The sequence below is a fragment of the Crotalus tigris genome, unplaced genomic scaffold (genome assembly GCF_016545835.1).
Source record: "Crotalus tigris isolate CLP2741 ecotype Arizona unplaced genomic scaffold, ASM1654583v1 scf7180000019642.961951, whole genome shotgun sequence".
Classification (NCBI taxonomy): domain Eukaryota; kingdom Metazoa; phylum Chordata; class Lepidosauria; order Squamata; family Viperidae; genus Crotalus; species Crotalus tigris.
The window spans coordinates 904,487-929,868 of NW_024097636.1; the positions used below are offsets into that span (position 1 = coordinate 904,487).

At 35.7% G+C, this 25,382-nt stretch overlaps 1 protein-coding gene, 1 long non-coding RNA gene and 1 other non-coding gene across 4 annotated transcripts in view; 1 reads left to right on the forward strand and 2 right to left on the reverse strand.

The window, feature by feature from the left end:
- The window catches only part of AGGF1 (angiogenic factor with G-patch and FHA domains 1), a 28,442-nt gene extending 11,729 nt beyond the window's left edge, over positions 1-16,713 (forward strand). Inside the window, exons 5-14 of the mRNA XM_039363980.1 lie at positions 98-286; positions 2,885-3,215; positions 5,135-5,246; positions 7,025-7,076; positions 7,203-7,304; positions 7,540-7,705; positions 9,743-9,825; positions 11,140-11,267; positions 12,155-12,254; positions 15,470-16,713. Coding sequence (XP_039219914.1) covers positions 98-286; positions 2,885-3,215; positions 5,135-5,246; positions 7,025-7,076; positions 7,203-7,304; positions 7,540-7,705; positions 9,743-9,825; positions 11,140-11,267; positions 12,155-12,254; positions 15,470-15,655 — 1,449 coding nt within the window. The 3' untranslated portion in view covers positions 15,656-16,713. The remainder of the gene's footprint in view (positions 1-97; positions 287-2,884; positions 3,216-5,134; positions 5,247-7,024; positions 7,077-7,202; positions 7,305-7,539; positions 7,706-9,742; positions 9,826-11,139; positions 11,268-12,154; positions 12,255-15,469) is intronic.
- On the reverse strand, positions 125-18,770 carry LOC120317397. 2 transcript variants are annotated; one of them, XR_005559226.1, is made up of 4 exons: positions 18,584-18,770; positions 17,344-17,410; positions 2,274-2,355; positions 125-264 (listed from the first exon to the last, which is right to left on the reverse strand). It is a non-coding gene; the product is annotated as an uncharacterized LOC120317397 (long non-coding RNA). The 2 variants fall into 2 exon arrangements; XR_005559225.1 differs by lacking the exon at positions 125-264 and having other exon boundaries at positions 1,482-2,355.
- LOC120317421 lies at positions 17,625-17,757 on the reverse strand. Its single transcript, XR_005559230.1, has one exon. It is a non-coding gene; the product is annotated as a small nucleolar RNA SNORA47 (small nucleolar RNA).
- Positions 18,771-25,382: the final 6,612 nt, after the last annotated feature.

Consider the following 25,382-nt stretch of genomic DNA (forward strand, 5'->3'; position numbering starts at 1 on the left):
TGCCAAGTGTTGTTGTAGTATATATCTGTCAAACTACATAGTAACGTGTATAAAATACCAGATGTATAGTTATGATGCGTATTTAACTTTATTAAAGGAAAATCAGCTGTATTATGATCCAACCACTGGAATATATTATTACTGTGATGTTGAAAGTGGCCGATACCAGTTCCACTCTCGAGTGGATCTACAATCTTATGGAACTGAAACTCTTCAGAGCAGCAGAGACAGAAAAGGCAAAAAGAAACGAAGAGATGGAGAATGCTGTAGGACAAATGAGCACAAGGTATTTACTTAGCAAATGATTTTTAGTTAATAAAAAGGCACCTTGTGGTGCATTTATATTTATATTAACCTCTTTTTGGTGTCTAGTAAATAAATATGAAATACTGGCAATTCAATTATAGATTATTTCAAATAGCAGTAGATTAGGCTGTAAATAAATTTAATGTGAGGCTTTTGCAAATGAGAATAAAGGTGGTGAAACAGTTTGAAACAATTACTGTAGCTATTAAACCCATAGGATTCAGAATATAAAATGTTTCTGTAAAATTGTAGTATAATTCATAAGCTGGAAGTGATTATTACAAGGATAAGTATTAGGAACAGAGATATTTACCCAAAAGAAAGCTGTCCCTGAATTTAAAGTAATCCCTTTAGATCAGGGGTGTCAACCTGCCGGCCCGCGGGCCAGATGCGTCATCCAGAAGCCGCGCCCACCCCATTGCCGGCAATGGCAAAACCGTCCCGATATATTGCACGATGTCATGTGACATTGCAAGTTTGACATGTCCGCTTTAGATTGTAAGTGAAGATAAAAAATCTATAAATTGCCTTGGGTATATTAGCAATACCAATTGGTGTTTAAACCATCCTGCAATCTTTTTTTCATCAGAAGGTATGCATAACTAATATGAATAATAAAAATAATATGTTCTGAGAGAAAAAAAGTAGTAATAATAACCAAATTATAATTAAATGCAGTAAAATAATATTCCCTGTTGGCAATGTTTATTGATCTCCTTTGTAAGTATATATACCAAGCAATTGTGTTGATCACTCACACAGGCATGCATGCTCTGACAGAAATTACAGACACTTGTGCTCAGCAGGCATAACTCTATACATGTTTAGTAAATCCTATTGAATTCTATGACTCTTTTTGCTAGGTGAGTATGCGTAAATTGCTGTTATGTTCAGACTGGACATACCCATTGGGGGAGTGAAAATTGGGATCCTTATTTAGTTGAACTGGATCAGTAGAGGCCTTCCTTCTGAACTGAAAGTATAAGAAATCCTATGCTTACTATATAATAAGATCCACTGAATTCAGTGGCTCTTACTCCAAGTTATGGAGTAAGATCCACTGAATTCAGTGGATCTTATTATATAGCTGTGGTACTGTGTACTAAATTGCGTTTGCCCTCCCACAGGTAATGATTTGAGAAAAAAAGTCTTCTCTTCAGGAAAATATGGTGATTATAATTTGAAATACAGAGCAGTTATGGCAACAGTTACTGTATATTTGATGTCATGATAATTCAGTGAAGCCTATTTTGTGATTTTCTTCTGATTATCTCAAGGCCAATTGGAACTGACAAAGATGCTTCCTTTTGGAATGCTGAGTTGGACTATGCCCCCCAATAAACCATACTACCAATAAAATTATTTTGATGATTTTTAAAATTTTATACTGATCATTGGGAGGCAATTTGATTTATTACTTGCTTTTTTGTCTTTAGGTAGATTAAGGCAGGTCATTTAGGTGTAAGTCATCAGAAATTATCTGTTCCTTCAGATAATTTGCAAAATACACTTATGGTCTCTCTATATGTTACACTTTGTCCTAAATTATGCATTGCTTCTCTTTTTTGAGGTAAGTAATTTTTGACCATAACAATAAGTAAAATGAGTAGTAGATAAAACAAGGAACTTAAATTGTTTATGGCTTCATTGTAAGAATTTGTATTCTTAAAAGTGAATATAAAATAAATTAGCAGCAGCCCAAGCAGCACTGAAACAGGCACAATTTCTTTCTTTTGGAAATGATAGGTCCTGAATTTTGGACGCTTTTTATAAGTTAGCCCATTTGAGGTACCTTGGTTGAATACTGTTGACAAAATGCAGCATGTTGTCCAGTTAAAGGTTATGGGAACAAGTGTTTTAGCAGTATATAGGTAGATAACCAGAAAGCATTAACAGAACAATGGTTGATAGTCTTTCTCCCACAAAAAAATAGCTTGACAATTCTATCCAGAATATAATTGACTCACTTCTGTAAAAGAAACAATTGGTCTTCCCTGCCCTTCTCTTTGATCAAGAAGTTGGAGCTTCAAGTAGGTAAATGTTTTTTTCCTAAGAAAAGAAATTAAAAGACAAATTATAACTGTTTTTCCTGAGATTCCTGACAGAATTTGGAAATGATGCTTATTTGGCCAGCTGTTTTTATTCTAAGAGACTACTGGGCTAAAGAAAAATATAGAAAATGGATTGGGGGCAAAAGGCTAGGAGGAAAATGACATCCCCAAGTGCAAGGTACAATTTGTTAAAAAAGAAAAAAAAAAGTGTTGAGAATAGTAATAGAATGTAAAGGCTAAAATGCTGTGAAATGTTTTGCCATAATGGTTAAAGTGATCAGTTATTTCTCTTATCAGCTATATACTGTGTGTGTATGTGTGTTAAGATTAGGATTAATTTTTATTTCAAGATTGTGTGTGGTTTAAGATTAGGATTAATTCTCTCTCTCTCTCTCTCTCTCTCTCTCTCTGTGTGTGTGTGTGTGTGTGTGTGTCTATATATAGAGAGACACACACACATACATACACACACTATTTTTAAAACTTAACTAAATTCCTCAAGTTTTCCTTTTTCTATAAATCTTCAGAATCTGAACACAGAAGAGCAAAAATCATCTAGCAATCTGAATTGCCTTTTTACCACTAATGAACCAAGTTCTCCAGAAGAAGAATTTCCAGATGTGAAAAAGGCTAAAGTGGGTATTGATACAAGAAACACTCAAAAGTCCAAGGAATCCATTACTGCCAACAGAAGTAGTATAAATGCAGAGTTTACTGCTACTGTAGAAGATAATAAAACAGATACAGAAAGTGAGCCAGAAGAAGGTGAAATCACAGACACTGAACAGGAGGAATATAGCAGTGAAAATGAAGTGACAAGTGAAGAAACTGTAAATTCAGAAGATGTGGACAGCGAAGGTGAATTAAAGGTTTTTATGAAGGATATTTAGGAATAATATTTGCAGATTGGGAATGATAAAAATAATTGTCAGAAAATTGAGTTATACGCATTTGAATGCAAAACTGTTAAAATCAGGTTCTTCAGCGAAGTATATAAAATAACCCAGTGTCTTGCTTATGAATATTGCAATTAAGTACGATCCATAATTAGAAAAATATATCAAGTAAAAACTTACTGTGCATATTGCTGTTTATATGGATATTGATAGAAAAAAGTAAATATGGATTTGAAAATGTAGCTTCAGAAAAATTATTTTTACATGTGGATATAAAATGTTTATTGATATAAATTAGTTATTAAGATGATAATACTCTTTAAAAAGTACTTAAAGTTCACAAAAAATTCAATAACATTTAGTCTACTGCCGAGAAAAAGTAAGTATCACTTCTGGTTTTTTTGCTGACTGTTCCAGAAAATGAACAATTCAGGTAGTCCTTGATTTACGACCACAATTGAGCCCAAAATTTCTCTTGCTGAGCGAGACAGTTGTGAATTTTGGCCCATTTTATGACCTTTCTTGCCACAGTTGTTAAGTGAATCACTGCAGTTAAGTTAGTAGCATGGTTGTTAAGTGAATTTGGCTTCTCCGTTGACTCTGCTTGTCAGAAGATCGCAAAAGGTGATCACATGATCCCAGGACACTACAACCATCATAAATGAGTCAGTTGCCAAGGGTCTGAATTTTGATAACATGACCACGGGGATGCTGGAATGATTGTGTGAAAAACAGTCATAAGTCACTTTTTTCAGCGCTTGATCACTTTGAACAGTCACTAAATGAACTATTGTAAGTTGAAGACTACCTATGCAGCCTTTCTTGGTTTGACTTCTAAAATATAGACCCTTAGGAATCATCCATCTTTCAGTTACTACCATTAATTGTTAACTAAATAAGAAGCAAATATACAGTAATTAGGAATTCTATTCATTCAGTGGCTAATTAAAGATACTTAAGGGAAGTCCATATGAATGTAATGGCGTTGCCTCATTCATGTTCTCCAGCAACTGCTATTGCAAGACATTGGCTGTCTGTCTGTCTTATACGCTGCCCATCTCATAGTTCTGGACAACTCTGTAGTGTTAGGAAAAATGATAGAAAATATATTGAGCATGTAGCTGAATGTTCCGATTAACAATAAGTGTAACATCTACAAATGCATTCCCCATTTTTCCTCTCAAATACAGCAGCTCTCTTCATTGCCCCTTTCACTTAATCTAGCAAAGTTTTGATTGCATCACTTTAGGATTAGCACATTGAAATGATGAAAGTTCTCTCTGTTGCTTTGGTTACTCTAAAATTATTTTAACTGCTATATTCTTTTCCCATATATCAGACATGTCAAACTCGCGACGTCACGTGATGTTGCGCGACGTATCGGGACTGTTTTGCCATTGCCGGCAATGGGGTGGGCACGGCTTCTGCATGACTTGTCCAGCCCGCGGGCCAGCAGTTTTGACACCCCTGCCATATATGCATGTAACCAAGATGTATCTCTCTAGAGCAGGGGTTCTCAACCTTGGCAACTTTAAGACTTGTGGACTTCAACTCCCAGCAAAGCTGGCTGAGGAATTCTGGGAGTTGAAGTCCACAAGTCTTAAAGTTGCCAAGGTTGAGAACCCCTGCTCTAGAGTTACATTGATTAGCACTGGTCTTTAATGGCTGCAGCTTGAGAAAATAAACTTGCCAATTTTTCCCTTGTAGATATGGTTGCATTATTCATATTTTAATTTTTACGTAGTTACACATTTTATATATTGCTTCCAGATATATAATGGCTGAAAATCAAATGTGTTTTCTAATTGTCTTTGGGAGATAAAGATTCCATAATACAGGGAAGTTTCTCTTTCTTAGCTTGATACTGATTTATTTATTTAGATGAAGACAAGATCTGGCCACCTTGTATCAGAGTGATTGTAATTAGATCACCAGTACTGCAGATGGGCTCTTTGTATATCATCACAGCTGTGAAACCTGCCACAATTGGAAGGTACCACACAATTGTTAATGAGATATCTAGATTTCTTTTTTGTTAATTCCATCCTGTTTATTCATATTTGTACTATTTTTAATGATCATCTTTAATTAAGAGTCCATTTTGAATGAACCTGGTTTCTTGTATAAGTATTAGTTATAATGAATGTACAGATTTACTATTCTTAAAACAATCATTCAGATTTTTTCTTTAAAATACAAACACAAAAACAGATGCATGTACACATAAATGTATATGTAGGAAGTGCACTCAGGAGAAACAGATGAAGAAAAACATCCTCTAGTTATGTCCACATTTCTTCTTTTTTCTTTCCTTACTGCTGCTTAGGTAGAGACTCATATCCTTGCATAAAAGGCATTTGCATCCATTTGGATGCATTGGGGTTTTTCTCTTAGTTTATCATCTCACTTTAAGGCATTTTGGTGGACTCCTGAATCTGGTTTGCCAGCTATGATAAAATGTGTGTGTGTGTGTGTAGGTGATCTATCTAAACCCTACACCCATCTAATAATAATTCCTTCTAAGTCCACTGATGGATTTATTGGATGTCTCTGGATAATATTGGCAATAACTGTGTCCTGATGGACATTTCAAACAGTGCTGCACCCAGCACCATTTGTAATGTTCATCAGGACACAGTTATTACTGTTTAATTCAATTTTACACTAGGGTTTTATAGAAAATTATGAACATAACTAGATTCTAATGCTCTGCAATGAACTGGGGGGGGGAAGAATCAATTTGTACCTAGAGATGGGCAAACTGGTTCCATTTTGATGGAACCAGGACATACTATTTATTATTTAACCAAATAAAGCACTAAAAGTTCAGCATTCAACTTTTCTAATGTGAAAGTTATTATTTTACTAAAAATAATTTTAACCTCAAAATTCAAAGTTACAGTAGTGGCCAAAATTGTGGAAACCTTTTGGGAAAAGTATATTTTTGAGGTTTGATGGCTAATAGCACCACCTTTTTTTGGAGTAGTACCATAAATTATATATCAATGGAAAAATAATTTAATCAAGAATGTAATGCAACATAGTTTGTTCAATTATCTCTACTGTATTCTATGAAAAGTTATAGCCAAATAACCAGAAAAAGGAAGCACAACTTGCTTAGTTTGATATCAGGTAGTTCCTTCATCTGATTGTAGCCAATGAGCATGAGTGTTTAGAGAGCCATTAGGTGTCATCTTGTTTTGGCAATGAGCCAATCAGATCACAGTAGGATTCAGTTATTGATGTCATGTATTGAAGCTGAGAGGAGGACATTTGTCTGTGTTATGTGATCGCTATCAAGTTGGTTGGGTTTTTTTCTTCTTTCATTTAGTGATCTTGTAAAACGTAATAAAATTAAAATAATGGTGCAAATAATGGTGCAAAGAGTTGATTGGTTGCCCAGAAAGTGATGTAAAATAGTATTATTAAGTGAACAAGGCTACAGTTATAAAGAAATTAGAAGAAAAATTGGTGGAAACTTAACCAAAGGTGGCATTTCTACTGTTCACTTTTCCGAAAAGGTTTCCACAATTTTGGCCACTACTGTATATGTCTAATGCATGTACAGCTCTCAGAAGGTAATTTTTAAAAAGTATGGCTCTGGTAATCCAAAGGCTTCCAACAGGCAATTAAAGGAATGCTGACATAATCGATAGTGAGGGATTCTGCTAATGAACTTGGGTATGCCATGAACCTCTGAGGCTAGTCTTGCTTCTGAATGAATTTGTATGGCATGTATCCCCAGACTTCAACAATTATTTCTTTTCACAGAGAAAAAGGGATGGAACATACCCTGCAGATTCCAGAGGCCTCTGTCAGCAAGGTAATCAATTCTTCAAGGATTTTTATGTAATTGAAGAGAAGATTACAGCAGAAAAATGATTTATTACATTTTAAACATTTAGAATATTTATGTACTTGCTATCAAAATATTTGATTTTTCTGTTAGTTCCATGTGGAAGTATACTTTGATCATGAGTTGCAAAGTTATGTTCTTGTGGATCAAGGCAGTCAGAATGGTACTGTGGTTAATGGAAACCAAATTCTGCAGGTGAGTATAATAATGTGATATGTTCCTGGCTGATTTTGTTGACCCCTACCTTTGCCCACCTCTTGAAATGGCCACTTCTCTATCATTTCTGCTCAGCTGTGACCCTGCTAAATGCATGTTTTTGCTGGGTCACATACCACACTCCCTATACCTTTCTCTCTGAAATAATGGTCCCTGGCTCTTTTGTTAGCACTTAATTGTCTGCTTTCTAGTTCCTGTGTTCATTTATTTACAGCCTAAAACAAAAAGTGAGCCCCATGTTCTGGAACACGGTGATGAAGTGAAGATTGGAGAAACTGTACTATCTTTTCATATACACCCTGGTAGTGAAACCTGTGATGGATGTGAACCAGGGCAAGTCAGAGCCCATCTTCGCCTTGATAAGAAAAATGAACCTTCCAGTAAGTAATGGAATATTATGGTTAATTTCTAAAGAAAAGTTAAAACAAAATATTATATTGAAAATAATATTGTATAGTTAAGCTTAACATAGCTCACCAAAAAAAATCACTAAGTACATTGATCAACCTCGGAAACTTTTAGACATATATGAGGATCATCCAATGATAGGAAACATTCAAGATCTTTTTATGAGGCAATATATTATAAAATATATTATAAAACCCATATGGGATAAAAAGAGAATAATAGAAAGTTGAAGTCATGATTAGAGTTGCATGGTATAGAGTCTTAAGATGAAAAAGAAAATGAGTTTATTTAATAAATAAATTAGATTTATAAGATGTCATACACTCTTCAGAATACTGAAAATGCTGATATTTAGTAGTTACTGAGATTTGCTGAAAGTTGTCTTAATATTTAAAAAAACAGATGGATCTTTTCAGCACTGAAGCTTTTTGTTTTTAATGCACAAAATATTCAACCCAATGATATTTGCCTAATGGTCTTAGCCGTACAAGCAGACTGAATTTAAGAACTGAAAGTTTTCAAACTTAATTTTTTCATCTCTGTTTTCAGTTAGAGTCTCAAATTGTCTGTCAGGATGTGGAATATATAGGCATATATTTATATTTTTTTAGTCAATTGACAGCTGTTATGCTGCATCTAATCTCATCCTAGATATATTAGAGGAAAACACAATTCGTTGCCTCCTTACTAGTTGGGTTCATCACTCTCAGTGGTCAGTTTAGCATAAGAGCCACCAAGCTACATTTTACAGATAGCTCAAGACAATATTTATTTCTACATTGGGGGGAGGGCTACATTTGTGTGTGGGTGACTAGGAGCCACAGCAATCTCGGTAATAATGCAGGAAGTTATGGGTAGTATTTGATTTTGGAATCTTACATGTGTGTTTTTTTGCAAGCGAGAGGTGGTTCCTTATTATTAGTCTTATTCTCAGACATATTTTATATTTTATTTGATGATAAAAATTGGTTAGAAATAATGTCTCAGTTTTTCTATCAATTTGCTGCTAAATTTTGATAGCATGATTTCTGATATTCTGGGAACTGTAAAAGAAAGTATATAGGAGTTCATCGACCAGTCTACCCACTGAAGTAGTTACCAGACAGTAATATAACAAGAAGCTGAATTTAGATCAGTGGTTCTCAACCTTTCTAATGCCGCGACCCCATAATATAGTTCCCCATGTTGTGGTGACCCCCAACCACTTATACATCACCGGGTGCCAGGGGCGTGGCCAAAGAAAAGGGGAAAAAAATGGCGGACAGTCTTGTTTGGCGACCCCCGTGAAATGGTCGTTCGACCCCAAATGGGGTCCCGACACACAGGTTGAGAACCACTGATTTAGATAATCAGTATTCTCTATAGTGAGCTTATTGCTCCTTTATTACCATCTTCAATTATAAGTGAAGCTAAAAAGTATCAAGTGTTAGATGTTGTCCTAATATGTAGATAGCTCCCTGACAATTAAAAGAATATACACTTGTATCCTTTTCATCTCAAAGCAATTGAACATAAAAGCTTAGTCCTTCATCAGTCAGAAATAAATAAATGAAGAAATAGTAAATAATTTAAGCTCCTTCACAGGTTTTATAATGGAAGGGGGAAGATTGTGTTAGTTGAATCTGGAAGTGTTTTCAAAGCTAACTAATTTCATTAGGGCTTAAGCCTTTGTGAGCAACAGTTCATCAGATGCATAGAATGGCTTGTTCTTATAGGACTTTCAATACAGTGAGTATGTTTAGCAAATAATACATTCTTATCCTTTTCATTTGCTAATTGATAAGGGAATACTCAACCTCTTCCTCTCGGTCTCTACAATTAAAATCCTGCCCATTTTAAATATCTAAAGGAGTGAGCACCTGCTCATAAATGATGATGCACTAATGTTGGTTAGTACTATGAGGTAGATTAATACATTAGTATAGGCACTAAGTCTAACATAGCTAATTTGATTCCTATCTACAGGCAGTTACTGGTTTTGTTATTTGATGAATTCCTTTGTATTTCAGTTGTCCCTGCATTGTCAAAAGAAGAAAAGGAATTAGTTAGAAGAAAAGAATTAAAACAAATACGTGTAAAATATGGCTTACAGGTAGATTTATTTTTAAATGTATTCTTAATTAATAATGCATTTTGGAACTTTTTAAAAAGCATTTGAACTCTTTTGTCTATTCCGATATGCCTCAATTATGAGTTATCGAGTCTGTAATACAGAATGAGATGTACTACAAATAAGAATCAGGATACCCATACTAGACTGAAACAGTGGAGACATGTGGTCAAGTCCTTATTCAATCATGGAGCTCATTTAATAATTTTGAGTTAGTCATTTTTGCTCACCTAAGCATGAATTATACCCCATTCATGATTATGTGAGTGTTTAACACAAATTTATAGGAGTGGTTCTTGCCTGATTAGACCACAGACAAAGGCCCTGACAGTGTCTACACCAGTGTTTCTCAACCTTGACAATTTTAAGGCATGTGGACTTCAACTCCCAGAATTCCACAGCCAGCATTGCTGGCTGTGGAATTCTGGAAGTTGAAGTCCACATGCCTTAAAATTGTCAAGGTTGAGAAACACTGGTCTACACCATCATTATAAACACAATATTGCCTTTTAAAGGGGTTCATTTTTATCATAACTTAAGAATGTAAAAGCAGACCTACTGAGTAAAATCAGAGACCTTTCTAATCCAATACCTAGCTTTCTATTGCAAATAATCAGCTCCTCAAAACCCACAAATAAGCCTTAAAGGCAAAAACTACGGTATGTGGGTATACAGGTAGTTCTTGACTTACAACAATTCATTTAGTGACTTCCAATTCATTGGAAGTTACAACAGCACTGGAAAAAAGTGACTTATGACTGGTTTTCACACTTCCGACTATAGCAGCATCACCATGGTCACATGATCAGAATTTGTGCACCTGACAATTGGCATGTATTTGTGACAGTTGCACTGTTCCAGGGTCATGTGATCATCATTTATAACCTTCCTAGATGGCTTCCGACAAGCAAAGTCAACAGGGGAAGCCAGATTCTATTAATAGCTGCAGGGATTTGCCTAACACCTGGGGCAAAAAGGTCATAAAATGGGGCACAACTCACTTAACTGTCTTGCTTAGCAACAGAAATTTAGGGATCTGTTGTTATAAGTCAAGGACTACAAAGCAAATCTGGAATAATGTGTTTCTGCTTCCTCTTTATTATGCATACTTTATGAGCCTGTGCCATTTTCTATCCCTCCTAATCATTTCTTTCTAAATTAAAAGTATATAAATAATTTACTTTTTTTTTTACGATTTTTCATGCCCTATTTTTACCGGAATTTCCTGTGACAATATATGTAACTAAGATTTTAAAAGTACACTTAATTTATGAGGTTTATTTTTGTTTTTAAAAGAATACAGAATATGAAGTTGATAAGGTTGTGAAAAATCCAAATTACAAAGACAGAGCAGGAAAGCGCCGTGAAACAGTTGGAAGTGAAGGGAACTTTCATAGAGATGATGCTCCAGCCTCTATACATGTGTAAGTTGGTTGGTTTCTTTTATTTTACATAATTAGGTGTTACACTAATATACAACACAGCCTAAGATTCAATTCTCTAAAAAAAAATATCTAAAATAAATAGGCACATTACAAATATTGATTAAAACAAATCAAACAATGTTGCAGTCATAGTGAAGATTAAAATTATTTTAAAGACAAGCACTTTAAATTGTGTCTGATAAGAATTTGATATCTGCATTAATTGGAAATCAGGATTGGTATAATATGATCAGAATAATAGGCACTGTAAAATATTATAATTGCATGAAGGATTCTTAGTGCTCTCTGAGCTTAGTTGTTTTCTTGTTTTTATTACCCAAACTAGATAACTTCATCAGTGCTGTAGGGTATGGTAGGGAATTGCTCTCATTTTATAGTCTAGTGCAGGGGTAGGCAACCTCGGTTCTTTTATGACTCATGGACTTCAACTCCCAGAATTCCTGAGTCATAGCATAGCTGACTCGGGAATTCTGGGAGTTGAAGTCCATGAGTCATAAAAGAACCGAGGTTGCCTACCCCTGGTCTAGTGGCTTGCCCTGTCAGCGTTGGTGGGAGTGGTCTTGGTGATTATTTGGTAGGGTGGTTTGCTGTTAGCTTGTTTAGCAGTTCCTTGATTGGAGTATTGCTTTTTGTTATTTTAATGTTATTTGGTGTTAATCTCTGCTCATCTGGATATTTTTTGCTGGTGACGTGTTTTGGCTGCAATTGTATGTTACTTCTGCTATTTTGAGATATTTCCTTGCATAAGAAGGTATATTTTATATATAAATATATTTTCAAAATAAGTATTAAAATATAACGAAGAATAAAAATTTAAACTATTGTTCCAACTTCGCCTTTCTGTGTTTGTTGTTTTACTTTTGAAGGGAAATTAGTGAGAGTAACAAAGGACACAAAATATTGGAGAAGATGGGATGGAAGAAAGGAGAAGGACTTGGAAAGAGTGGTGGTGGAATAAAAGATCCGGTATTTATTTATTTATTTATTTATTTATTTATTTATTTATTTATTTTTGTGAACAATCTCATATAAATAACATCTTAATTCTGTTTTATTTATAAAAGAAAGAACCCTGTTTAAATCAGTAGAATTTATTTTTAAGTATACTTGTGCTGTAGAATGCACTTGTCTTGCAAATCTCTGCCATATGGGATTTCTGAGAACACATAATAATATGAAAATGGCAATGCCAGAAAAGGTGGATATCATGATCTTGGAAAGGATCTTGGAGATCACTCCATCCAACCCTCTCCCAATTGCAAGAAACCAGTACTATCTTATCCTGAACAGCACATGGCCAACCTCCAGTAAAGTACAGTTCATCTCCTGAGGCAGGCTGTTCCATTGTTTAATTCTTACCATTAGGGCTTTTTCTTGGTATCCAATTAAATCTACTTCCTTGTCATTTAATCTGGTTTTTTTATGCTGTTTTCTGGAGGAGTCTGAATAATTCTGCCTTGTCTTCTATATGACACTCCTTTAGATACTTCAAGATAACAATCATGTATCCTTCCAGGTTTTTCTTCTTCAATCAAAACATAATCTGATCGATAAATCTATCATAATGTTTGAATTATCTAAAAAAGAAAGTCAATACAAGTAGTCTTCACTTACTGACCACTCGCTCAGTGACCATTTGAAGTTACAGCGGTGCTGAAAAAATAACTTTATGGCCAATTTTAGGCTATTTACAACGTTTACAGAGTCCCTCAGTCACATGATCACCATTATAGTCAGTATCCTGTACTGGACCTGTAGGGTTTTTTTTTTTTAGCTCCCTGCAGTGTAGAAAGATTAGACAGAAAGGGACTGCAAGAGAGTAAGCAATTTACTCTTCTATCCCGGGAAAACAAAGCAATCCCATCAGCAGCCTGAGGTTGAAAGCTACAGGTGCATTATGGAAAAAGCTGAAAGTGCGAAACTGACTAGTTTTGTTTCTTTCCAGACAGAAAACAGTTGCAGTCATGTGATTTCCCATTTAGCCATCACTTTCCTTAACTGTGGAATTATTGGTTCCCAATTAGGGTTGTTAAGTAAGGACACTTATAACCACTTAGGGCATAATGCAAACTAGATTTTAGCGCCAAAGAACCTTGGGCGTACAACCCTCTAGTTAGTTACCTAGGGTTATCAGAGGCATATATTTTCTGCCATCAAAATTCCCTTGGAGAAAAGCCTAAGATTTGCTGCTGCTTATTCAGATACTGCTAAGCCTCTATACCTGCCAAAAAGAACTTCAGAAATTCAGCTGGCCAATTCTGAGCGGGTTATGATTTATCCAGACTGAAACTCTTAATAAAAAACATTTTAAATGTTTCTGGTTTCATCTTGGAAAAATCTTCAAGGGTCTTATGAGCAAGTATAATATGATGTCTTGCCCATCTTGTTCCCTGTGCCCATGTGCTCAGCTTATCTCTTTTGCTGCTACATGTGAATTCAAGAGCAAGATACCTGGCTGCCTTCCACCCCTTTTCATGAGTTCCCAGTATCCTCCTTCACTTGTAGCTACCAGTCTCCTGCCATAGCCCATCTGCCCCTCCTCACTTGTCCAGTGCCTTTTGTTCCCTTATTTCCCTGCCATTGCTGCATTGTACGGCACATCCAATCTTTGCCCACTTGATCTCCATCCCAATCTTTTCATCAACTTATTCTCCGGTACATGCACTTTACTGCTGCTATGTGCAAATATTGATGGTTTTGCATTTTCTCCTCTGTTTCCCAACCAGATCGGCTCTGCTCAGAAGGTTGTGTGTTATGTTCAGGCCCAGACCTAGAATATGTATTCCAGTCTCTGCCTGAACATAACACACGTGCTTTGGACAACTGTTGCTTGTTCCATACATGCAACATTTTGTAATCCCTACTATTACTCAGTATTAAAAATATCTGTGATTGGGAACTGACCATCCTGACAATGTAGTGTGGATGAGCAAACCATTCCAATGAGATGCTTTTACAATGTGCAGAACAATAGCAAAGTATGTCTTCAATCATTAACACAAAAGCTGCATCTTTTGTAAGGCTGGTGCAGCTATCTCCCAACAGCCTGGGAACAATTGTAGTAAAGTAGCTGTGCACTTGTATACATGCAGAGGCATCTGTGAACCTTTTAAAATGGTGTTTCAATAATTGAAAAATGTACTTTATTCATGCATTGCTTGCTTTGCAAAATAACTCTTTGAAATGTTTTGCACAATCCTACACACAGGCTTATGAACAATGGAGTTGGAATAACTGCCATTTTTGACCAGATGCAAAGTTTTGCTTTAAAAGCAAAGCATTCTGTGCACAGATGTCATATGAAATTGTATTTGCAAGGATATAGTTTCTGCACTGTATTACATTTACTGGAACTGATAAAGCAAACAAATTCAAATTTCTCAGTGATCTTTTCATTTTTACTGCTTACTAACAAGCCTAAGAAACATGATATGCATGCATGATACGCATGGCTGTCAATGCTAACATGATATGCAACAGGGTTAAGAAATTAAGAAATCTGGTTTGAAACAGCAATAAGACACAAAGATGATTAAATTTGAAAAAGTCTTTCAAAGATCTTTTGTCTGAGGTGATAAATTTAGTTTTTCAGGTGTGATTATGAGGAAAACTGGGAATTAAACTTCAGTGTCTGAAGGGTGACTGCTAAACTCATGTTAGGTCTAAGAAAATTGAAAAGTTTTCCATGTATGATAAAATTAAATGGTGAACTAGTAGTCCACTTGATTGAAACATATGCTTGAAATTTGACATGGCATATTTACTTGTTTTGTTAGAACAAATTAGTCTTATAGACAGGAATTTTTTTGATTAATGTCTGATCTTGTGATATATTTGGTAAAATCGAAGTGTACTATGCAGTGCAACTTCCCCATCTTCCTCTCTCTCTGTAGCCTGAATATATTTTGAAGGTGTAGCCAGAAGAACAAAGTATACCAGGCTATATGTTTCTATATTTTCCCAATGGCCATTTTGGATGTCTTAGTGCCCCAAAAGACTGGTGGAGTTGTATATGCAAAGCATGAATATACATCGACAATACCTTAATAATATTTTAGCAAAGTAATAATATTATTTCTAGGTTCTGCACATAACTGTGTTTTTCCAAGTCTAAAAAAATAATTAAAATTATAGAATGCATGTTTATTGAATTTAATTTATACAAATTTAATGTTTAACAGATCAAACTTCAGTTACACAGAAAGCATGCAGGCTTAGGTGCAAGTATGCCTATTTCTGCTGAAGATATTCAGATTCTTGGTACCAAAAACAAAAGGAACTGGGAAAAAGCAAGAGAAAGATTTGCAGAAAAGTTCCAGGATTCTAAAACGCTGAAAAAATGCACCGAAGAATCTAACCCAAATTAGAAGAGCAGCAGAATTAAATTCATAATTTGTTAGTTTGTTTATGTAATTATTTTTTTCCTTAAAGGTGGAAGCTTATGTGTATATTAGACTGCTATATATGCTCACTTAATTGTAAAGCATTGCCATTTTACGTGTTGATTTGTTTCTCTGATACCAATTTTAATCATAAGATGTGCATGGCTTGAAGTGGCCCAGTTCTTTTTGAAGAGTTTTGGAAGTGAGTATGAGGATAATTCAGGATGTTTTTTTTATTCCACCACTTTGTTGAAATAATTTCTGTCACTTTGATTCCAAATGGACCTCAAAGGAGTCTGTGGCCTGACACAACAGAAAGCAAGAAAGAGCCAAAAGAAAAGCAATACTGATGCATCTCACTTCCATAAAATGAAATAAATAGATTTTCTAAAATTAGACAAGAATTCTGTTCTAAATGCAATATCACTATTTTTTGGTGAGGAAATAATATACAAAAGGCCGTATAGAAGGCCTTACTTTCTTCTGTGAAGAATTCTAAGGTTTGTACATTAAGCTTCTAGTATTCCATTCAGGTAGCATGTTTAGAAAATGATACCATAATCTGCTCTTCTGTACATTTTAGAATTCAGAATTACACAGTTCAAGGGCTGAACTATTATAAAATTCAGAATCTTCCTGGATTCAATGATTGTTTTTGATGACATACAAGGATGTTTCTCTCCAGTTTAGCTTTTTCAATATGCAGGGAATTCTGAGATAGAAAACACAATCATAGATTTGGAAGTGGCAGAGTCTGAGACTTGGTACCATAAATTAGTCTTGAAGTATAGATTAGCCCTAGTAGCCTTCTTATCTTCAGTCTGTACTGCCATACAGATTTTTAATAGACAAGCACTATTTATTAACTTTTGTCCATTGCTGGCAATGGAATTTAGGCTGGATTCTATTTTTTCCTCAATTTTTCTTCAAGGTAGAGACTGAACATTTATTTATTGAAATGTGAATAAACACGCTTTCAAAAATTGTGCTGTGAATTTTTAACTCACAAAAAAGATAAATAAGAAAAACTTGATCAAATTTCATTTGTATTTGTGTTTTGTAATTATAGATAGAATAATCTGCATTATGGGTAATTGAACAATGGCTAAAAGTGCTTAGTAGATCAATTCTGGGTTTTATTTTTGTTTTTTTTTAAGATGCTGGAATTCTTATATCAAAGTCCAATGGCCTGAAAAGATCATTCAGCCCACATTTCATCCAAATATCACAATTTAAACTTTGAACAGTTTCCTAGAAAAACAAGGCAATTCTCAAAGCCAGCCAGCATGTTTTTAAGTATTAATGGAATTAGGACCAAAGCACCATGTATTATTTGATTACAATATATTTTAAATGAAGAATGTTTAAATAGGTTCACATAAATGTGGAAAGGGGAAGTGTACTTGAATATTCTGGGCTCATATATCAAATCAAAATATAAAGGCATTTATTTGATTTTGGTTTAGAAATACACAACAGAGGCCCTAGATTCTTTGAAATTATTATTGCAATACAGCATTTTTCAATGCAATAACAAGTGAAAAATGTTAAATATGTGTGGAAGTTCATCAACTATAATATGAAAAGGTTTTATAACCTTGGTTTATAAAATATAGGTGATTCTTGACTTCGATATTTAAAACACTGCTCTGTAAAGGACATGTTGAAAGTACCTTCTTAAGTATCTTGTTTAGAAGTTACCCACTGTAGCAAGATCTGTTTTTCAGTTTTTTAATCGTCCTATTGGAAGAAAAAGAGGTTTGAATTAATATTTACTATATAATTCATCTACTTCTAAATCAGGTATGCAACATTGTGTGCTATAGAAGATTTACAAAACAAATGATAAAAATGTTATACATGTTCCAAGATCCAACATGATTTACAAAAATAATACTATTTACTCATTAATAATAGAAAAGCTACTTTAAACTGCTATGATGTTTGAGAAAAATATGTGCATGTAGCAATAGTATTCCTATATCCAGTAAGTTAAAGGAATATGACTTGCTTTTGCACAATTTGATTTTGGAGGTTGTAACCAATAAATACAGTACTTGGAACTGCCTTATTTTCTCAGACCTCCTTCATGGGCCACTTATTAATTGCACAAGAGGTAATGACATTATTTACACCTAAAGATTTCATGGACATATGTGATATCTGGGAAAGTGTCTTAGGCTATAGGCAGAGAACTTACACAACAATCAAGAGTTCGCTTTTGCCCAACCACGAAATAAATTTTATTAAGCTTATTATTTTCATTGTGATGATAACAAATGTATCTCACCCCCAAATACAAAGAATAGTTGCTGAACAAATAATACGAATTGAAAATGCAAGTAGTTTAAGAATGTCAGTTTTGTGATCTTCACATTTAGAGTACAGGCAAATAAACTACACAGTGTATGAGTTTGTCTCATTGTCTCAGTATAAAAGTGTAAGCAACACTGCTATAATAATCTACTAAATAAGGATCCCAGCAGCAAGAAAGGCTAAGCTTGAAAGGCGCAATTGTGTGTGGGTTTTGCTCCACGTGCTCTAGCAGTACAGCTTAATCTTGAAAAGAATGTAAAATCTTGTTGTCCTGAAGATATGTGCGCATTTCCTAAGACCTCCCCTAGCTTTAATTGAACTAGGAATCAATTTATGTTTGTAAGAAGCTTTCTCTTTTTCTGCTTAAAAGATGGGAGAGTAAAAATTCCCAACTTTTTTTAACAGCAAGCATCATTTAAACTAGTTACTAGGTTATCAAAAAAATCTGTAGCAGGCTTCAAGCAAGCTACGCCATGCTGCCTTCTGTCTACTTTTAGATGAAAGTATAAATCCAGCCATAACGATTTCGGAATTTAACGTTTCTATTCCCGCTCATTTTCCTTGGATTTAATTTGGATCATCTTTCCAACTACTTACCCTTCCCGGCAAGATCTTCCAAATTATAAGCAGTTTTAATCCACCCAACTCATTTTCAATCAGTCCTGACTTTTACAGAATGCTCCCGACAACAATAGCCTTACGAAAAGCAATCGCTGTTCTTTTAAAACACAAGAGAGAAAGTATCACCAATTTCCCAATTTTCTCCATCCTCTTCCGCTTTTGAGGCACGGATCATCACGTGCTTTGCCTTAAAGAACCCGTGCGCAATTTTTTCCGTGGCTGTTTTCTGCATCTCAACTGACAATTCTTTAACTGGCTGAAGGATTCTGGGGGTTGAAGTCCACATATCTTAAAGTTGTCAAGTTTGAAAAACACTGCTCACAGTCTCTTGGTTTCTAGTGCCTTAACTATTACACCAAACTGACTCTCCTATTTAATTTAATCATATAAAGGTGTCACCATATCTCTTTATATCTCATATTTTATATCTTGTAACTCCCAGCATTAAAGATATATATTGGTTGCTTAACACTCCACAGCCTCTAACCTGTAGTGCTGAACAGCCAAAGCCAAAATGCTGTTTGCACTTCTCTGCCAGAAAATTCCATTTATTCTTTAGACTCCGTCAGGATGAAGTCAAGCCTTTAGAAAAGGTTTAGCAGCAGGTTAATGTTTTGCCAGCCAGACTGGACATTAAGGGAGAGAAGACTGTTCCTTAGCCTGTAGGTCAGTGACCCAGAATGTGATCTGAGTTTCACCTAAGTTTTATTATTAAAGAGATACTGGTTAAATAAGCACACCAGAATGTGTACTACATTTGCCTTCTTTGCTGGGAGAAGTACAAATAATTCTTGCTCAATAACTACTCCTTCAGTGACTGTTAGAATGTATAATTGTGCTGAACAAGTAGAACTTATAACCAATCCTTGAAGATGTGGCTTTTGCAGTGTCTCCCTAATTGCATGACCACGATCCAGGTGCTCAGCAACCAGCTCAGAATTACATGTGGCTACCACATGATGTTGCATTTAACAACGGTGGGGATTCCCTTAATGGCATCAGCCAGAAATGCTGAAACTGCTGTCACTAAATGGTGGGATGTAGTGTTAAACTCCCTGGATTTGTAGATTTTTGTTCCAATTGTCCCTTTTGGCCACTAGAGATCGCCATAGCTATATGAAAATCAATCAGCATTCTTGGATGAGCTGTAAAGAATAAGTATGAAAGGAATAACAGTAATTAAAAATCCTGGTAGCTATTTTTTAGCAAAGGAAATTCTGGTACAATTACCATCATTAAATGACAAAAACCTATACATGAAGCTTTGGAATTGCAACTGATGGCCCTTCCTCTAGCAGCAATCACTTCAACCAAACATATCCTGTACAAGTTGATTTGTCCACAGAGAATACCTTATTTGGATCTGTCTTACAAAAACTATTGATCTTGACACCGCATTTCGTTTGGATTAAGGTCAGAGTTTTCAAATATGGAATTTCTTCCATGAATGCCTTCTAGAACATTTCCATAAGAGACCTTGGCCAAGATCACAGTGTTGCTCCTGTCTAAGATCTGAGCCTATTACTAAAATTTAAAATTTTTTCTACCCCATTAAATCCAAAATTGTAACAGAAGTGATTTACTGATGTGTTTACATGAAATTTGCAGAGCTTGTAGGTGAAAATTTGCCCCACTTCATCTCTTGTTTCCATAGGTGTTCAGTTGCCACAGTTTTATTCTCAGCAGTAGCCTGAAGTTGAGAAAAATGAACATATTTATGTAGATTTGGAAAGGCCACCCAGCTCCCAAAGGACTGTGGGCAGCTTACATAGTTCAAAGAAGTAAAAAAAAAGAAAGAAAAGGAAAAAAAACGTACGCCTAAATAACATTATCCATTGCAAAAAAACACATTGTTCAACAAACCAACAACCTCAGGCCTGGAGCAAAGGAAACTTTTCGAAAACTTAGAAAACCTTGTAGGGTCGGAGCCCCTCTGGGGAGATGCTGTGCCAGAGGGCAGACTCATTGATAGAGAAGGTATGCTTCTGGATGCTACTAGGTGGCATTGTTTAAATGAAGGTACCTGGATTGTCCCTAAGTGTCTCTTATTGGATACGCAGAAATAGGCAGAAATAACTGGAATTGAATAGGCAGAAATAATTGGAGACAAGTGGTGCCTCAACGCCCTATGCCATGGAGACTTTTTTAGGTGACAACTGGCACCTTAAATTGCACATGAATGCTAATTGTCCAGCAATACAACTAGTGATATATGGGTGCATTTAAGTACATGGCAAATACATATGTATATTTGAATTTATGTATGTCAAGATCACAGTTATTAACCGTCTCCTCCTTTTTTAGTTATGAGCACCCTTGACTAGTTCTCATACATCTGGGATTAAAGAACGGAACCTTTCAGTCAGACGTCACAGATTCTAACTAAATTGAGCTGGTATCTCATTTTCTCTCTTGACTTATTGTTTGTATGCTCTGTTTAATTATTAAAACATCAGGTAATTTCTTTTGTATGTCCAATAGAACATATTTTTCCATGTCATTCCTGTAGCCTCTTATTTATAAGTCCACTTATAAGTCTCTGCCTTGTTCCTCTTTTATTACATCTTTAGCTATAAAAAGAGATATTGATCTTGACATTGTTAACATCAATTTCTGACACCGTTTTTGGAAGTATCTTTCAATATTTCATGTTAGAATATTTTGCACCATTCAGTAACTGTTAGTCAAGTTTAGGCATTCTTCTCCTTTAATTGAAATCACTAGTTTCCTCTAATGTCCGATCTTTAAAATCTTTTCTTCTTATTATTATTATTTAAAATAGAAACAAAAATATTTTCTCAATAGAAGGGTTTTTATAATTAATTCCAAAATCTTATTTCAAATTTATCTGGTTCCTTAGTTATTTGTAGCTTTATAAAATCAAAATTTTCATCAACATTTTGCATTTATTTCAAAAACTTTTTAAAAAAGTTTTTAACTCTGTAATTAAAATTTTCTTTCACTAAAAATTGAAGGCAGATTCACCTGATGTTTTCAAACTTGTTGGATCAAAAAATGTATAATAGCTGAAAAGTAGTTAATAAGAAATTTCCAAAAATGATTAGAAAAAGAAGTACGCAAAGTTAGTGTGTTTTCAAAGGCATTGACCATGGTATGAGCCAAATGACTATTTCCTTGTCTTCTAGTGCTCAAATTCCACCAGAGATTCTGTCTTGTGTCTCCTTGCAAAGAGCAACTATCTGAAGACCTTGTGGCTGATCTCTGGTCCTCTCCTTGATTTGGAGAAATTCAAAGAGATGTCTTCAGTCCATCATTTCTTCCTCCAGGCATCAGGCTTGTCCTTTATTTTTTCCAAGTAAATACGGTCATGGAATCATGACTCACATTCAGTACGGTTTTGAATCTTCCTGAACATATTGGCTGTAAGTTATATTTATCTGGAATTAAGGAATGTCAATGGAATATACAGGCCTTAAATTTTTTTAGCAGATTTATTATTGGATATATGCATCTTTCACATATTTAAGTAGCTATACAGAATTAATGAATTAGGCTATGATGGCAAAATAAACTTGACAAATTAAATGGAGACTGCACCCCTGCTACTGTTTTTTAGATATAACCAAGGTCAAATGCAGTTCCGCTTGAAATGAACAGAAGGTTTTGGTACCTCTTGCTTTCTATACCTCTTTGTACATGACCTAAAACAAAATTGGTAGCTTGTTATATACTGAAAGAGAGCTACAGCAAATGCCTGGAATGTGATATGTTCAGATCAACTCAGAGATATTATCCCTGTTTTCTGTTGTTTTAATGTTCGAAGTAGAAAGTCTCTGAAATTGACCCTGAAATGATTTAACTATATTGTCCCTTTGTGGTTATATTGAACGGAAATCAAGTGAGAATATTTATTTACTTCAGTGTGTTTGGAGACTAAAATATTTATTTTCTGTTATTGATCAAAGCCTACCTTTTCACAGCTCAGTGCACAACAATGTGGCAGAATCTCTGAAGTTGCTTGGCATAGCTGCCATCTTTCCTTGCTCATTAACTGTATTTACTATCAGGAGAGAGATTGTTTTCTGGTGAAGGCCTCAGATCATTGTGCGAGTGGGAGGAATAGGAGTGAGTGAGTGTGTTTGTGCATACACACTCCCTCTCCCTCTGACACATGCACATGTGCACACTTCTATTATACAGTACATATACACAAACAGAATTTTTCGTCATGGTTTCCTGATTTTTAAGGTGATCAACTTTTTTACAACAAAAAGAAGGACACGAATAAATTGAAGAAAAAAATATCGTAAATAAAAGAAACATTGTATTTATTGCAACAATAATACAGAATACACTATAATATGATCAATGCATAATAAAAAACATTTGTAACAATAACATTTTATATTGTAATTATGCTTACATGCCTATTAATTATTTAAATGAGTACTTTTCCATTGAATGAATATTTTTTGTCAATGTATCATCTTCTAACAATATATTGGAAATATCTGAACAAGAAATATCCTTCATATTGAATTTTACAGCAAGTGCTGCAGCTAGAATATCAACATTCAATCTCGATTTCTCACTTCTCCAAAAATCTACATGGCTGGACTGTGCGGGGGTGGGTGGCGGAGGCAGGTGTTGTGAGCCAGGCGCTCCAGGATGGCCACGTAGATGCGCAGAGTGAGGTGGTGGCAGCGCAGGTCAGCACTGCGTAGACCACCAGCTGGCGCGGCCCATGGAAGGTCAACTGCCGCCGCGCCCCCGCCCACAGCCGCCCCGTCAGCACTGCTGTGGAGAGCCAGCCCCGCGGCTCGCAAAGCACCAGCTGAGCCAGCTCTGGCCCTGAGCCGCCCCCCAGCACCACCACCCACCCTGCGCATCCCCGTAGAGCCGGCCCCACGGCTTGCAAAGGCAAAGCACCAGCTGCTCCAGCTCCGGCCCTGCAGCTGTCCCCCCAGCCACCCCCCAGCATCACTGCCCACCCTGCGCATCCCCATAGAGCCGGCCCCGCGGCTCGCAAAGCACCAGCCGCGCTGGCTCCGGCCCTGCAGCCACCCCCCAGCACCACCGCCTACCCTGTGCATCCCCGTGTAGAACCGAACAGGGAAGATCAAGAGAAACTTACCGCTCCAGTCTTCTCCAGCTATCTGCGGAACTAAGTAAGAGATGGTGTAGTTGGGTAGCAGTGAGGGGTGCAAAGTTCCTGCAACTTGCACGTGCAAAGTTTGCCACCTGGGTGTTTTGGCGCGCTCAGCAGCAATTCTTATTGGCTTTCGAAAGCCAATAGGGGGAGTAGCACAGCTCAGGCAAAAGTTGAAAAAAAAAACATCAAAAAAAGGTCCCGGAACGCCTTCTGGGCGTTCTATGAGGGAAAAAAAGCCCTGCAGATAAGTCTTCAAATATAAAAAAAGAGGGCATTTAGGAGGACATTTTCAAGGGAGGACAGAACTCACAAAAGGAGGACTGTCCTCCCAAAAGGAGGACGGTATATGGAAAAGGAGGACATTTAGGAGGACACTTTTTGAGGGAGGACAGAACTCAAAAAAGGAGGACTGTCCTTCCAAAAGGAGGACGGTTGGTCACCTTATGATTTTTTAACTGCTGCTACTTTGCTAGAATTTCATTATATTTTATGAATATATTCATCTTTTATTGTATCTCAATGCTTTGAATTTAGCTCTTTTAATGTAAAAATGACACATTGATGTCTCAAATAAATATAAGTAAAACAAATAGATACACTTATATTGTGGTTAAAGAAATTAAGAATGAGAATGAAATTATTTAACATAAGATCTGTCCTCTTTTAAAGACACTGCCTAATTTAAAAAAAAACCATTATATCTAATACAAGGAAGCATAATTTGTATGACTGTATGTTCTACATCTACCTAAAAGGCTATCACAAGGATGAACCACTGAAAAAAATTGACACAAATTCCTCAGTACTTTGCAATTAAATACATTCACTCCAACTTCAGCATCTTGCATATTGTTTTGTACTTTTGTCCAAATCAATCCAATTTCTTTATTTTCTAGCATACTTAGGTGCAAAGCAAAAGATAACTTGACATGAAATTATTTTTTTTAAAAAAAGCAGTTAATAATTTAAGTACTCTGATAATATTCCAATTCCTTTCTACTTTCACTGTCCAGGAGTGCCATGTTAATCTATGGCAGCCAAAATCAGAAAATATCTGATAGCACTTTTTCATACTAACAAATTTTATTTCGGCCATTTAATAACATTTGTTAGTCTGAAAAGGTGCTACCAGACACTTTCTGATCCTTCTGCTTTTATGTCTCTTCGTGTTCCTGGTTTTTACTTTTTCCCACTGCTGCAGCCTATTAAATGCTTTAGGTCAATATGCTTGTTTTGAAATATGTTTCAGTTCTTGAAAACAGCAAGAATTATGAACACACCTATTGTAGCCTTGTAGCTGCATGGTTTCCTAAAGAAAATTAACCCTGGCTGTTCTTTGGAAGGATAGATATTGAAACTGAAGCTGAAATATTTTGGCCACCAAATGAGAAGAGAGGACTCATTGGAAAAGACCCTGATATTTGGAAAGACTGAAGGCAAAAAGAGGAGGATAGGTTAAGAGGATAAGATAGCTTTATATAGTGTCATTGATACAATGAATGTGAATTTGGGCAAATTGGAAGAGAAGGGGGCCTGGCGTGCTGTGAAAAAACAGGTCTTCGTAAAATACAGAAGCCTTAATTTCAGAGATCTGAAAGCACTCAAAAAAGTGTGAAGGCAAAGCTAAGTAGGGTTGACCTACAATAATTTGCTGTCCAGAGG